Genomic DNA, 17,044 nt, shown 5'->3' with positions numbered 1-17,044 from the left:
GAATAGAATCTCTGTAAGGGGTAGACTGGAAACATATGTAGGTTTTTAGAGTCTCTTATTGTGTTTTTTCAAAATTTATTTGTATTTATATCTTAAAAACAAATTATGATGCAAATAAGTTAACTATGCATCTTTAACTCTTCATTTTTTTACATTATCAGTTTTAATTATCATAATAATCCATAACACAACGTAGAAAATTCTTCTATTGTGATGGAGATTAGGCCAGCGAAATTTTGGATTTATTAATCGCTAATGAGGATAAGATATCCTTGAATTGACCAACTATATCTTTTTCCTTATACGTGTCCTGAAAAGTACTCACAGCCTTGGATTTGTTATCTCAGTTTGTTTAATATATATATATATTATATATATATATATATATATATATATATATATATATATATATATATATATAGATATCATGCTGGAGCACCGCCTTTAGTCGAGCAAATCGCCCCCCAGGACTTAGTCTTTGTAAGCCTAGTACTTTTTCTGTCGGTCTCTTTTGCCGAACCATGAAGTTATGAGGATGTAAACACACTAACATCGGTTGTCAAGCGATAGAGGGAAGACAAACACACAGACAAAAATATATGTATGTATATGTTTATATATGTATGTATGTGTGTATAAACATTATGTAAATATATGTATATGTATACATATATACGTATACACACACACACACAAAGGGAAATAGGGTAATAGATAGATAAATAGATAGATGGATAGATCGATCGATCGATAGATTGATAGATAGAAAGAAAAAAAGAGTATATATAAATATATATATGTAGTTTGCTTACCAACCACATGGCTCCGGGTTCAGTCCCACTGCGTGGCACATTGGGCAAGTGTCTTCTACTATAGCCTCGGGCCGACCAAAGCCTTGTGAGTAGATTTGGTAGACGAAAACTGAAAGAAACCCGTCGGTATATATATAATATATATATAATATATATATGTATGTGTGTGTGTGTGTGTGTTGTGTGTGTGTGTGGGTGTGTGTGTGTGTGTATGTTTGTGCGTCTGTGTTTGTCCCCCAACATCGATTGACAACCGATGCTGGTGTGTTTACGCCCCCGTAACTTAGCGGTTCGGCAAAATAGACCGATAGAATAAGTTCTAGGCTTACAAAGAATAAGTCCTGGGGTCGATTTGCTCGACTAAAGGCGGTGCTCCAGCATGGCCGCAGTCAAATGACTGAAACAAGTAAAAGAGTAAAAGAGTATGTGCGTATATATATTATATATTATATATTATATATTATATATATCTATATTTCATATACTTATATATTTTAGATATCTGTAAGTATATACATTTAAGAATTTGTGTTGCAAGATTCCTGATGTGAAGTCATGTGTTGAATTTGGGATGGTCTTTTTTTTTTACCCAAATAAAAACATGCAGTATATATTCGTTCTTCACTCATTTATTCCTGTCCTTATTCTAACTCATGTCCATTGTCCGAAAATCTTTTGTCACACATCTGTGATCTCCTTAGCGACACTTTCCATCTTCGTGTGTGCTCTTGTTTGCTTGTGCAAAATCAGATACGAAGACGGAAAGTGTCGCTGCAGAGGTCACAAATGTGTGACGAAAGATTTTCGGACAATGGACATGAGTTAGAATAAGGATAGGAATAAATGAGTGAAGAACGAATATATACTGCATATTTTTATTTGGCAAAAAAAATAGAAATGACCATCCAAAATACAATATGTAAGATATAATATATATAAGCTATATATTATATATATATATATATATATATATATATATATATATATATATATGATCTCTTGTTTGATGTGATCTCTTGAGCACCACCAGCTAAAATATTTTTTCCTCTGTCTTCCCTTCTTGGGATCTTTCCTTCTCTTGTTTCCGACGAAGAGCTCCGCTCGAAACGTTAAACCCTCCTTCCCTTCTTCCTGAGCGTCAATAATACTTTAATTGTTCCACGTCCTGCGTTGCTGTGTTTTTTCTCTTTTTTCTGTGTGTTCTTTGGATTAACTATATATTATTATATATATTATATATATAATATATATATATATATATATAATATATATATAAGATATATAAACGTGCTATATACATACGCACACACACACACACATACACGAGCGCGCGCACGTACGTACACACACACTCCAACACACATATGCCTGTGTATCTGTGTTTGTCCCCTTAGCATTGCTTGACAACCGATGCTGGTGTGTTTATGTCCCCGTTACTTAGCGGTTCGGCAAAAGAGACCGATAGAATAAGTACTGGGCTTGCAAAAAAAGAATAAGTCCCGGGATCGAGTTGCTCGATTAAGGCGGTGCTCCAGCATGGCCGCAGTCAAATGACTATATATATATACTCTTTACTCTTTTACTTGTTTCAGTCATTTGACTGCGGCCATGCTGGAGCACCGCCTTTAATCGAGCAACTCGACCCCGGGACTTATTCTTTTTTTGCAAGCCCAGTCCTGAGCGTCCAATAATACTTTATTTGTTCTACATCCGTGCGTTGTTGTTTTTTGTTTTCTTGTTTGGATTAACTTTATATATATATATATATATATATATATATATATATATATATATATATATATATAGATATATATATACGTAGTATGTATGTATGTATAATGTATGTATGTATGTATGTATGTATGTATATAGTTTGTATACATGTGTATGTGTGCGTGCGCGCGTGTGTGTAAATCTATGTTGTAGACACAAAATATGTAAAAGTTAATTATTTCTCATAAGGGAGAAAAAATGAACAGCCTTTAATTGATTTTTCGACCCCTACCGGATTCTCGTCAGAGGTGTCACCATCACTTGACCAATCTCAGAGAAGCAAGTTGCCAATCTGTTAAACAGCTTCAGAAAACTGGAGTTACTACTATATGTATATGTTGTACATACGTGTGAGCGTGTGTGTGTGTGTGTGTGTAATATATACAGGAAATACAGTGTTGCTCAGGATTTCACTTTGCAACTAGAATCCTAATTCGATCTACTTGCGTGACGTTTTGGCCGTAGACCTAACACAACTGAAAGAAATTAGGTTTACATTCATTGCGTTGGATCCCGTTGAATGGACTAAAACGTAAGTTAGACACCAACGTTATCGCATATGTGTCACCTTGATTCTACATGTAAATTGATTACATTAAGGGTACACGTACCTGTGGAATAAACAGCCGCAATTTAATTATTATCCAGTTGATTGAACATATTACTGGAGTTTCATTCCTCGAAATCGGCGGAAGTGTTCATCAAACATACATACTTACATACAAACATATACAAACATATACAAACATAAAAATTTGTATATATATATAGAAACAATACACACACACACCCATATATATGTATGTATGTACGTATGTATGTATGTAGTATGTATGTATGTTGTATGTATGTATGTATGTATGTATGTATGTATGTATATATATATAAATATATCTTAATATATATATATATATATATATATATATATATATATATATATATATATATATATTTATATATATACACACACATACAGGGTGCGGTGAATAAATTGTCGTCTAAATTACGCAAGAATAAAAATAAGACTGACATCTCATTTTAACAGATATATTTACCAATGTTACATTAAATTATCTTGAAATGCTAAAAAGTAAATTTATTCAATAAAATTGCCATTGGCTTCAATCACGGCCTCCATACAACTTCGCAATCTCCTGCAACTCTTCTGGACGGTCTCCTTGTTTAAGTTGATAAATGTTACCATAACCCTTGCCTTCAGTTCATCTTTAGTGTTAAAAGGAGTTTTGTTGGTTTCCGCCCAACTGCGCCTCACATATAATAATCAAGAGGGTCGCAGTCTGAGGAGTTAGGTGGACAGATGTTAAGGCTGATGTGGTCGCAGAAATTGTCTGGCAGCCAGGACTGGTTTCTCCTGCTTGTGTGACATGGTGCAGTCTTGTTGCCAGATATAATATCTTCCAGCAGCCACCCACTTGACCCAGGGAAGCACTGTCTCCGCCAGGCACTTGATGTAAGCCTCCGTGTTGAGTCTGAAGCCATGTGGTAAGACGAATAGAGACATAATGTCGCCATCCTTAATGATCACTCCAAACACCATCATGTTGACTGGATGCTTGATTTTTTTTCACTCTCGGTACATGTTTTGGGGGCACTGCAAGCCAACGGTTGTTCTCTGTGTTCAGTATCTGATCCTGGCAGAAAATATTTACGTCTGAGAAAAAACAAAGCATGTTAGGTTGGAGGGGATGTTTGAGTTTGTTCAAAAGCTCCGTAGCGCTTGAAATGAAAATTGGCCCTTTCTGATCTTGTATGAGGAATACCTTATGTCTTCATGCACTACCTGCCTGATAAGAAACTCAAGCATTCCCATGTACCTGGCGATGGACTTGATTGACTTGGAGGGATGGTTTCTTAATCATGGCCGGGATCTCACCAACAAATTCAAGAGTTCTTTTCTTATCAGAACGATTAGAGTGACTTTTCCGAGCTACCGTACCTCCGTAATCACCATTAGACCCATCCAACTCTTTCCGAATCTTCTGCACTGTCCTCAGATTGACAACCAAATACTCTGAAATGTTCATATTGGAGCTTCCGGCGCGAATGTAGTTTCCAAATTTCTGGCAGTATGAATTGCGTCATGGTGTTGTTTTTCTCACAGACGATGCCCAACTGAATGTATTATACTGTGTAGTCGGCAAAATCAAAAACAAACGATGCGCATGCGCGATAATATAAAATGGAAAATGGTGACAATATATCCATCGTGCATATATGGGTACAGGACACAAAAAAACGTTGAACACAATGAGAAACGGAAACATGAAAACAAAAACATGGAAACTAACTTTTTTTCAAACAACGAGAAAACAGAGTACAAGACACACAACACAAGGAATATTCCCCTTCTTCAGTTGTCCCTGCCAATTCTGTACAAGACATTGTAGATCTTTAGCTGGGCTAAAAATTCACGTTCGATCACAGTACCGTTAACAGTTAAGCCTCGTGCAATAACCATACTCGATAACGAAAGGGCAACCATCATATATGCATATATGGGTACATGGGTACAAACTGTGCAAGCAGCATGAAATACGTAAACAAACTATTTAAATACGTAAACAACGAGAGAAAAAATGGAAAACAGGACAAGTAAACACAGAGAAAGGACCCTTCATCAGTTGTCGGCTGCCAATCTACTCCTTATTTCGAGCATTCAATGACAATATGAGTTTTCAAAGACAGTTGCTTCCATACATACATACATATATACATACATACATACATACAATATATATATATAATAGACAGACCCACTGCTTGGCACCTTGGCAAGTGTCTTCTACTATGGCCTCGGGCCGACCAAAGCCTTGTGAGTAGATTTGGTAGACGGAAACCGAAAGAATCTCGTCGTATATATATATGTGTGTGTGTGTGTGTGTGTGTGGTGTGTGTGTGTGTGTGTGTGTTTGTGTATGTGTGTGTGTGTGCGTGCGTGTGTGTGTGTGTGTGTGCGTGCGTGCGTGTGTGTATGTCTGTGTGTCTATGTTTGTCCCCCACCATCGCTTGACAACCGATGTTGATGTATTTATGTCCCCGTAACTACCGGTTCGGCAACAGAGACCGATAGAATAAATACTAGGCTTACAAAGGATAAGTCCTGGGGTCGATTGTTCCACTAAAATCGGTGCTCCAGCATGGCCGCATTCAAATGTCTGAAACAAATAAAAGAATAAATGAATAAAACAATATATATATATATATATAATATCCATCTACCCTGTTTTTGTGTGGTACTTATGTATCTCTGCAAAATCGTTTAATAAAAAGGAACAGACGAAGAAACAACGAATGGGAATGTAATCAGTCTGAAGTGACACGATCACACGAATGGCTTCGCAGTTATTTCAATTGTAGACACTTGAATGACAAATAAGGAGAAATAAAGCGAGACAAGGATGATGGGTTACTGCTGGACAGAGTTAGCAGCTATCCCATCCGTTTTTAAGATGTAATTAGGCAGTATTGTGGTCAGGCTAGTGAAGAAAAAGATACTGGTGATGAGCAAGACATAAAAGATTATTCATATATAAGCACGAATGGAGAAGGAGTTGTCTGGGCTATGTGGCAGATGAATTTTTGAATATATAGAAAAAGCAATATGGCGAAAGTCATTGGCAAAATTTGCTTGGCTACTGTGAAACATATAAACGCAAATGATAGTGAATGAATTGGTATAGGGGGTTTAATGTTGATTGTTTTAGAATATACTTTTGACATCAGTTTATCATTTGATAACTAGACAGATAATATGTCTTATATACATCCATCCATATAGACATATATATATATATATATATATATATATTATATATATATATATATATATATATATATATATATATAATATATATATATATATATATATATATATTATATATATATATATATATATATATATATATAATATATATATATATATATATATATATATATACATACATACATCGCATGAAATATTGGACATTAAACTATATATATTTGTGTATGTATATACATATACACACACGTACATGCATGCATACATACATACATGCAAACATACATGCATACATACATACATACATACATACATACATACATACATACATACATACATACATACATACGTACGTACGTACGTACGTACGTACGTACTAACGTGTTAACGTTTCTGCCAACTCGCCAACTTAAGGTGTAGAATATATTGATCAAGAGAATACCTCCATAATCATTTCTAATTAGCATTTTAACGATTACTTTTTTTCCAGTTAGGTAGCATCTGAATAAAATAATAAATTAATAGGTATTGTTTTAACAATAGTTATTCAGTGGCTATCATATAATATAGAAGCCATTTAATAGCTAATAATACCAAAGCCATTTAACAGCTATTAATTAATACAACAATCATTTAACGGCTTTTAATACAATAGTCATTTAATACAACAGACATTTAATGGCTATTAAGTTAACGGTTATTTATTAATACATAGCCTTTTAATGCAATAGTCATTTTCATTCATATGACATCTCTAAATAATTCATCCCATTAAAATAGGCTTAATTTTCACGACTTCTCATTTACAAATATTGTATATAAAACTAAGTAACTCTGTCAAGTAATACTTCATCAAGCACAGTGAATTCTATGATTCGCTGAGGAAGTGTAATAAGATAACCGGAGGTGTCTTCCGTAACAAGATATTAAAATATTATTACTTATTGACTAATATTTCTTTCACTTACAGCAAAGTTACTTCTAGTTCGATACTTTTTATGCTCACTACACATATTATGGTAATACTAACTTACCTATCGTTCTTTCTATGAAGCGGATGACGGCTGGTAACAATAAAATATAGGGTAGTATATTGTAGGATTTTACATATAGAACATGCTAGTACAGTGCATCGATACCGAATATCACTCCTTTCACTCTTTATCCCGCCTCTCTTTCTCTCTCTCTCTCTCTCTCTCTCTCTCTCTCTCTTCCTCTCTCTCTCTCTCTCTCTCTCTCTCTCTCTCTCTCATACACACACACACACACACACATACACACACACACTCGTTTAGTTGATTTTCCGTCATTCTCAAAAACGAACATTCAGTTGTTCAACCGTCTTGATTCCTTCTTGTGAAATTAACGTGTAGTCGGCTGAATATTCTTCGGATCTAGTCTTTCTCATTTGGAAAATGAGCCCCAATTAATTTTGCTCAGATTGCTTTCAATTTTGGTTTATCAACCAATTACTTTATCTCGCAATTTGTGTTATTTGGAATTAAAGTTAGGAAATTTGGGTAATTTTAGCCAATCAACACACGGCGTGGCATTAGCAGCTTGTTACCATGACAACCGCACACTGTGTTGTGGTTCACTGTTGTCTGTGCCGCTGTTGTCTATGTTGATTTTTCACACTTGTTTCTTCACACCACGAAACTCTTTTCATCTGCGTGTCTTGTCTCTGTGTGTTAGTATATTACGTATTTTTCTGTGCTTTTCCTGTTTGTTAGTATTTTTACATATTTTTCATTTCATATATTTTTGGAACTCATTGTCTCAGATAGCTGGATTTATGATTTCACTAGGTTAAATCTGTTCATAAAAATTTAAATTGGGAGTATTTCTTAAACCGTTAGCTTCACATTTCAACAGCTTAACTGAAATTTAACCCATATAACAAGAACTGAGAAGGCTATCGTGGAACAGAGAAACTGTGGTTGATACAGATAATTTGACGTTATTATTTTTAATTCTGCGTGCAAAAACATATAAGATACATATATTTGGGACAAATTCTTTGTTGACCAATGTTACTCTTATTGTAGTTTACAAATCCAAGCATGAAAACGTAACTCAACTATGGAGTTTTGGAGACAGACGCACACACACACACATGAATGCCTAAATATACATATAAACTTTATATATGAATACATACATCCACATGCACTTATATATTAATGACGCACACAAATACATGACAGGTATACATGATACAAAAATACGCATAAAGTAAACACATGCAGACAAATATATTAATATAACAAATTAAAAAAAACATATAATCAATGAAGAGGCAAGCGAAACAGTAAGTTGATAGATGTTGATTTTATTAGGTACTAGCAGTATCGCCCGGCGTTGCTCGGGTTTGTAAGGGAAATAACTATATAAGCATTTTTAGAGATGTAAAGTATATTAGCCATCTCAATATGGCTAACCACAAAGGGGGGGGGGGGGTTACTGTAGCTTTTTACGTTCTGAGATTTAATAATAAACTTTTAGAGAGTTACTATGCCAAAAATGCATTAAAAATGGGAAAAATTGATGGTAATTTTTTTTTTAAATCGTAGACTCATCGTAGACGCGTGATCTTCTACCCAGAAGAGCTCGATATGAATCACGACTATAAGATACCCGGTTTTGGTTAAACTGCACTGCAAAATGTGGGAGTAGTTAGGAATCTAAATCGTAGGAGACAGACAGCACACAACCTCACTTTTATATATAAAGATTTCTGTTTATATAGGAAACCTACAATGAACAGGTCAGGTGCTAAACTATAAATTTCAGAGAGTACAGCCTTAAAGTTGACACCGCTCCGCTAAACGCAGAAAATTCTGTCTCGCTATTGGTTAAAAATAGAAGTTTTTTCGATTTTTAAACCTCTGTAACATTTTCTCCAATTTTTTTTTTCACCACGACATCATACCTTCAAAGCAATGAGACTGGAAGGCTAAATTATTATGGCCGATTTTCAGATTTTCTACTTCCTTTTAGAAAATGCATATTTTGCGAATGAAAAAAACTAGATCCTATCCTCTAACACAAGCACCCACAACACGATTCGGAAGTCAAATCAGCAATTCTATCATCAGTGCTGCAAACATGTAATATAAGTAAAAGTTCTCTACAAAGTTGTTCTTGTCTTTGGTAGCAGTTGTCTGTATTTCCAGTCTTTTGTCTTTCGTAATTGCTCCTTTTGTTCCTTTATTTTCAAAAATATTTCGAATTTCCCATATGCATAGATGTTCAAATGTTCACTACATTGAATATTCCTAATACCAATGTTTAATATCTACCTATCTGTCTTTAAATATATGTGTATGTGTGTGTATCTATATATGTATGTGCGTATGTATGTATGTTTATGTATATGTGTGTGTATACGTATACGTGTTGTGTGTGTGTATACGTATACGTGCTGTGTGTGTGTATACGTATACGTGTTGTGTGTGTGCATGCCCATGTGTGTGTATCAAATAGATATTAAATAGTAAAAGCACGAAAAAACCACGCAGTTATTTATTCATACATATATGCATTCATGCATGCATAGATACATAATACACACACACACACTCACACACATACATACATGTGTGGTTATATGCAACCTTACATACATACATATTGTCTATTTTTAATAAATAATAATTTTTTTTTTCTTTTTTCCAGATCAAATTAAAGCAGAAATGTCTGTTGTACGACCAATTCCAAAACTGACACAGAATCAATCTCCATATATTGACCATGTTCGTAAGTTCCCAATTGCTCATTTACACCGGGACCAAACTCTGTATCAGCACCATGAGTTGCCATCTAGTGCCTTAGCAGCCGCAGCGTTGGCAGTGTCGAACAAAATTCAAGCCGAACTACCGATCACAAGAGAGAGTGCCTTTCGACCAATACCACAGAAGAAACCGTCCTCATCAATCCCAACGTTATATTTGAGCGATTGTCAGACCTGCATTCCAAAAGCCACACATATCAGCGAACTGCACCGAATACCCCACTACCTGGATAGACTTTTAATACATTCGTACGAACCATTTTTCGCTTCCCCTTACTCAAAGAATGGTTTTCTGACAACTATGGACCAAACACGCTCGTGTTTCACCTATGGACTTGCTGAGCAATGTTTCTCGGCTTTTAATCCACATTTTGGACAGTTCGAAAAATCAAATTTGAAAGACAATCTTTGTAAATTAAATCTAACGAATTCCAACTCAACTATATTTTCTCAACCTCCACACCAATTGCCTCCTTTTGAAAAGAACAAGTCTTCATCATCACTATCAGCAGCGGCAGCTGCCATACATTCTACACCTTACACACACTGGCAGGACAGTAGTATTCTTTCTTTTTTCAACTTACCAACAAACCCCATTTTGGAAGTGAATACAAGCTCAACATCGATTGCAACACCGTCTCCAAGCAAATCTCTTTCAACTTCAATTGGAAAAGATTATCGACAGCCTATGAACCACCCGCCCCGCTACCAATGCGAGGCTTGTAAAAAAAGTTATGCCACCTTCGGTGGTCTATCAAAGCACAAACAATTCCATTGCGTATCTCAAGTGAAGCGGGAATTTAGTTGTAAGTTCTGCTGTAAGTCGTATGCTTCACTTGGGGCTTTAAAAATGCATATTCGCACACACACACTTCCTTGCCGATGCAAGTTGTGCGGTAAGGCTTTCAGCCGCCCCTGGCTTTTACAAGGACACATCCGCACACACACTGGAGAGAAACCATTTAAATGTCCTCACTGTGGAAGGGCATTTGCAGACCGCTCTAACCTACGTGCACATTTACAAACACATTCTGACGTTAAAAAATATGGATGCAAATCATGCAATAAAACTTTCTCCAGAATGTCACTTCTTTTAAAGCATGAAGACAGTAGCTGCCCAGGTTTACGGAGTTAGCTATTAAAACAATAATATAAGCTTGCAATACTCAGAATATTTCAGAAGTAACCAGTTTTTGCACACTCTTAGAAAATCTGGCGTTTAATTCATTGTTAGAGCTTCACAGAAGATAATTTTTTCCAGTCATACATGTTTTATGTAACAAGATAAGAGTAAAATTGTGAGGAGTCGGACATTATACTCAAGATTATGATTTTTAAATGATTCTAAGCCTTTGTTTTACTGTCATGTGTGATAATTCTCAGTGGGTGGAACGGGTTGGCAAAGATCATGTCACGGCCCATCCTCCTCTAACTATCCTATAACAAGGAATTAAGGCCTCGGTAGAAGTCATTTGTAAAGTGTCAGCAATTGGAATCTTATTCATCTCCAAGCTGCCTGACACAGACTTATCTCCGTCACACCCAAAATTTGCCAACTGTAATATAATCGGAAATAGATTTACCTTCATACTGTCATACCATCAGTAACAGATTTAACTTTATGCCGTCACAAACTATTGTACTGGCATTAAGTTACAGATCAACTATAATGCCGTGGAGCACAAATTTGCTGTCACACTACGAGATACGGGTCTGCTTCCATACTATAGAACACAAATATACTGTAATTTTATTGATGACGGGTCTATTACCAAACGCTGTTGATCACAAATCTACACTTTGCTAAACTTTCAATGTAATAATATTTCCTATGCCCCACATCAAAACACATACATAAACACAGACGCCTCCTACGGTGTACGAACATACTATATATCGGCTGACGGCCTTGTATAACTTTTATACTGTGGTTTCATTTTATATTTTAATATCATATTCCATATTTTCACTTGCTTTTACGATGTATTCCACGAAGTATTCTTTTCTTCTCTTTTTCTTTTTGCGGGAGGACTTATTATCATTGTCTTCCACTAAACTATTATGTAATCGTATTTTTCACGTATAAAAAACATGCCTAAATGCTGTCATACTTTTACAGTACTGTCTTGTACTAGTCTCTTGTAAATTCTACGCTCCATTTCTTTATTTTGAGAAGTTTGTGATAAATAAGTGAAACAGAAGCATCAAGTGTTTCAGTAACTGAACAGAAACCCAAGATTCTTCTGTCACAAAGAGCTTAGAAGAAAGCTTCAATGTGACCGCTCGATAGGCTTCAAATGGCAACCAAATGTTACTCAAATCTCTCTCACTCAAAAACGGAATGACCACAGCTATAATGCCTTTGCTCAAATGGTTTGCTCAATGAGGGCTAACCTGACCAAAGGTAAACATTAAACAACAGCAGCAATGATAATCTTCTACAGTATAGCCGACACTCGACTATTATGACTTTTTTTATGAACTAGAAAATAGAGAAAACATAGCTACTGATTGTAGCTTCTTGTACTTTAGTAACACTTCAAAGAAATTATTGTATGAAGAAAAGTAGTTGAATACCGGACTAAATGCTTCGTCATATTTACTTACGATCTTTTTTGTAATTTCAAATCCCCTAAGTATTCACCGTTGTCGTCGTTGTCGTCGTTGTTTGGTTACAGATCGGCTCCCGTTGAGCAGACCTATAATCAAAAGCATTCCATTAACAATCATTTTGTCTTTCTCTCAGGAATTGCGTATCTAGTAACACGTTATCCAATACACCTCCACATTTCCCCCCAAGATGATATGGTTTAATTTGTGAAAAATATAGCTACTGTCTTTTGCAAGTAGAAAGGATCCCGTAAAGGATTCCTGGTTGTCGCGAAATTAAAATTGTATATTTATGAGGCAAAATTTGTATTGATTGTTATTAAATTCTTCGTACTGAAAGCATCGTTACCTCGTGACCTTTAATATTTCATAAACATGTGTACGTATCTATAGAGTAGAAATGACGGGATGTATAAGGTTCTATTCAATCGGCACAGAATAGGTGTGCATATTCTACGTGGAGTAAGTTCGCCTGGTTTTCAAAACTAGAGAAATCTATATTTTAATTATGATTCCTCATAAAGAAGTCACTTATTACAGATTATGTTTTAAGGTGGCGAGCTGGCAGAATCGTTAGCGTTCCGGACAAATGCCTAACGATATTTCTCCCGATTCATTGTATTCTATACTGAAATTCCTCTGAAATCGACTTCGCCAATCGATAGAATGAGTTAGCATTCTATCGATAGTTGAGCATTGGGATTGATGTAATCGATAAGATCCTCCCCTTGAAATCGCTGATTGTGTGTCAAAGTTGGAAAGAATTATCACAGGCTTTGTTCTTTAGAAGTCGCAGGCTTAACTGCATCACTTGTGACTGGGTAATCACCTCGCAGCACCTCAAAAAATGAACGAGCTGCTTGCATACCGCAACACCTATCTGCTTCAGAAACTCGTTTGAAATCCCCTTTTACAACAATTTTGCCGCTTGGTTGCATTTTGAAACTCATATACATCACGGTATTACACACCAGTCTCAAACTCAGTCATTTTATATATAAATTTTCGAAATTTTCGAAATTATGCCCTATCACAAAAGAAACCAATTTTAACTAGCATAAACAATATTTGTATATATGTAAAGTACGTATAAATAATTGCATCGATGTCTATTTGTGCATACATGTATAAATGTATGCGTATTAGTATGTGTAGCAGGGGTGTCTATCAGAGACATTAAACCTTTCAAAATATCTGAGTATACATTCGTGTTCCCAAATATTACTAAAAATAATATATTCTTGTTATACTGTTTCTAATGAGATCTCAACACAGGAGGTAAACTACAATCTTACAGTTGCCAAGCAAAATGTATTGTGCCCGATAAACTACTACGCGTGGGACAATATAACTCTCTGTACTTACAACATTTATCGCGCCAAAGTTCCAAAGGCTTATAGAGCAAGACTAAATAAATGTTCAGGCACGAAAATTATTCACGTAACCGCTAAAATTTTCGTTGCGTCTGGCAACCTTTTCACTACAGTTCTATATTTAAGAGATGAGGAATTATGTACATTATTTACATTATTTACATTCGACAGATATTTGTCCCCATCTTGTTTGTAGTTAACACAGCGTTTCGGCAGATATACCCTCCAGTCTTCTTCAGGTGTCTTGGGGAAATTTCGAACGTAGGTTCTCATTCCTAAGATATTCTTCGATGTTATTATTATTATTATTATTATAATTATTATTGTTCAGGTCACTACTTGGAATCGAACTTGGAATTTTGGGGTTAGTAGCCCGCGCTCTTAACCACTACGCCATAACATCGAAGAATACCTTAGGAATGAGAACCCAGGTTCGAAATTTCCCCAAGACACCCGAAGAAGGCTGGAGGGTATATCAGCCGAAACGTTGTGTTAACTACAAACAAGATGAGGACAAATATCCGTCGAATGTAAATAATGTAAATAATGAACCTTTTCAGTAGTTGTTGACTCTGTCCGTTATCCAAGCTGCGTTCTTTTTGTTTGTGCGCATGTGTGTGGGTCATTGTGTGTCCGCATGCACATGTATGTATGCATGTATGCATGTATGTATATATGTATGTATATATGTAAGTGTTTGTGTGCATGTATGTATGTGTGTGCGCGCATGTATATATGCATGTATGTGTGTGTGTTTGTATGTATGTATTCTGCATATTCATGTGTTTGTGTGTTTGTGGGTGGGTGTGTGTGTGTGTGTGTGTGTGTGTGTGTGTGTGCGCGTACCTCTGTCTCCTTGAGTATGCATGTCTGATTGTGTGTGTGTGTGTGTGGTGGGGTTGTGACTATATACTGTGTCTGTAGGTATGGATTTGTATCTCCATATGTGTGGATATATATATATAATAATCTTATCATGAAATACATTTTGTAACAGTTAGTACCGGTTTCAGACTTTTCGACTTTTTCAACTAAGAATAAAACCAAGGTGGATATTAATTAAGAAGAAAAACAATTAAATTGAAGAAAAAATTAAATGAAATGTTTTGTAAATATTTCCATAATCCTCAAGTATGTAGGATATTTTCCTTTTTTCTGTCTCTCTCACTTTTCCTTTGTGGAACCTCAGTAGGTAGTAGCAGATCTGAAAAATTAGTGTTTATGGGTGCAGAGAAAGAAAATAATAGGGTAAAAAATCACTAGAACCTAAGTAATAGCAAATTATATATAATACGTTTTTATGAAAAATAATTTGAAAAATGTTGAAGATCTACTTGTCTGAGAAGTGATTTGATCTGAGTCTATGTGCAGAAACTAAAACAATTACAGCGTAGAGGACACATATTGACTATTCAAAACCACACAAAGTCTGTTAACTATAACACCAAATAGCAATTGTTTAAGTGACGTTAACACTCTTTTATGGGTAACATGTATCGTTTTATGGGTAATATGTATCGTCTACCGCTATATTTGAGAAATTTTCTCAGATTCGTACAATATGTTCTACATTAATGATGATGTTACACTTGAGATTTCAGGGAGCTAAATTTAGATATTTTTCTAAATTGAGGAAAAAGCTTTAACTGTACAACAAATTGGTATATGGTTATTATTCGTATACAAGTATACGTGTTTATATTCACACATGCACACACACACATTCACACACATACATATATATTATACATATATATATGTATGTATATGTGTGCATATATGGACACATATATACATGTATATATATATATATATATATATATATATATATATATATATATATATATATATATATATATATATATATATGTATATATATATATAATATATATATATATATATATATTCACATATACACACACACACATATATATATATATATATACATATACACTCACATATACATATATACTCACATATACTAGCATATACTTAAGTAAATATATATATATATAGATATATATATATATAAATATATAGATAGATATATACATATGCAAAATGCATACGTACATACAGGCATATATATATGTGTGTGTGTGTGTGTGTGTGTGTGTGTAGTAAAATGAAAAACCAGAGAACAAAAGAAAAAGAAAAAGAAAAAAACAAATGAACGTGAGGATGTAGCACATGCAATGTGACACTCAGTGAAGGAAGAGAGTTGTTGTTTTACGTTTCGAACACGGGAAAAGCAGTAAAGTCCAAAGGGAAAGAAAGAAGAAGGAGGAAAATCGCCAAGAGTCCACGCGCGGTTACATTTTTGAAGACGATACACACACATACACGCACACGCACGCACGCACGCACACGCACACACACACACACACACACACACACACCACACACACACACACACACATACACACACGCACACATATCGTCGGTAAAATATAAATCCGAAAAAGAAGCACACTCTAAGTATATGGGATTACTTTGGGTTTCATGTCCATAAAGCGCTAGCTTTACGGCGTATCATCAAATCTCAAAGCTGTTGGCTTACAGCCTCTTCAGCGAGCGGCCTCTCCAGAAAATGGAGGACGAAAGGACCTCGCTACTCAATGTCAACAACAGGGGATTGTCTCCCTTTGGCAATCGATCATAGCTGACCCCCTTATCCTGTGGGTTCCAATAGGCCAACAGGAATTTTCTGAAATGCAAGCGCGGTCCGAAGACTTTCGTTCTAGAGTGAAGAATGTTTCCCGGGGTCAAAGGATTCCTTTGGTATCCTCACCCGTTCCACTATGCACAGTTTACAACGCTTGATCCCATTTATGTAGGGACTGGATTTTCTAGGATTCTCCATGATATTGTGTATGGAATTCCGTCGTCCTTCAGCTGCCAC

General features: G+C 35.4%; 2 protein-coding genes across 3 annotated transcripts in view; one reads left to right on the top strand and one right to left on the bottom strand.

Moving 5' to 3' along the window:
• The window catches only part of LOC115216454 (GMP reductase 2), a 42,173-nt gene extending 31,615 nt beyond the window's left edge, over nucleotides 1-10,558 (bottom strand). The window contains exons 1-2 of one of the 2 annotated variants that reach the window (XM_036502611.1): nucleotides 10,511-10,558; nucleotides 6,325-6,329 (exon numbers count right to left, since the gene is read on the bottom strand). In XM_036502611.1, the coding sequence (XP_036358504.1) occupies nucleotides 6,325-6,329; nucleotides 10,511-10,529 (24 nt within the window). In that variant the 5' untranslated portion in view covers nucleotides 10,530-10,558. The remainder of the gene's footprint in view (nucleotides 1-6,324; nucleotides 6,330-10,510) is intronic. The other variant, XM_036502602.1, reaches the window with a different exon arrangement.
• On the top strand, nucleotides 10,045-13,108 carry LOC115216660 (zinc finger protein 391-like). The gene has a single exon (XM_029786164.2). The coding sequence runs from the start codon at nucleotides 10,062-10,064 to the stop codon at nucleotides 11,292-11,294; it is 1,233 nt and encodes a 410-aa protein (XP_029642024.1). The 5' UTR covers nucleotides 10,045-10,061; the 3' UTR covers nucleotides 11,295-13,108.
• The last annotated feature ends 3,936 nt before the right edge of the window (nucleotides 13,109-17,044 follow it).

The sequence above is a fragment of the Octopus sinensis genome, linkage group LG1 (genome assembly GCF_006345805.1).
Source record: "Octopus sinensis linkage group LG1, ASM634580v1, whole genome shotgun sequence".
NCBI lineage: Eukaryota > Metazoa > Mollusca > Cephalopoda > Octopoda > Octopodidae > Octopus > Octopus sinensis.
Note: the sequence above shows the minus strand (reverse complement) of the source record. Positions and strands in the feature narration are given on the sequence as shown.

Coding starts and splice junctions, on each gene's coding strand:
- LOC115216660 (XM_029786164.2), top strand. CDS start 10,062: ATGTCTGTTGTACGACCAATTCCAAAACTGACACAGAATCAATCTCCA.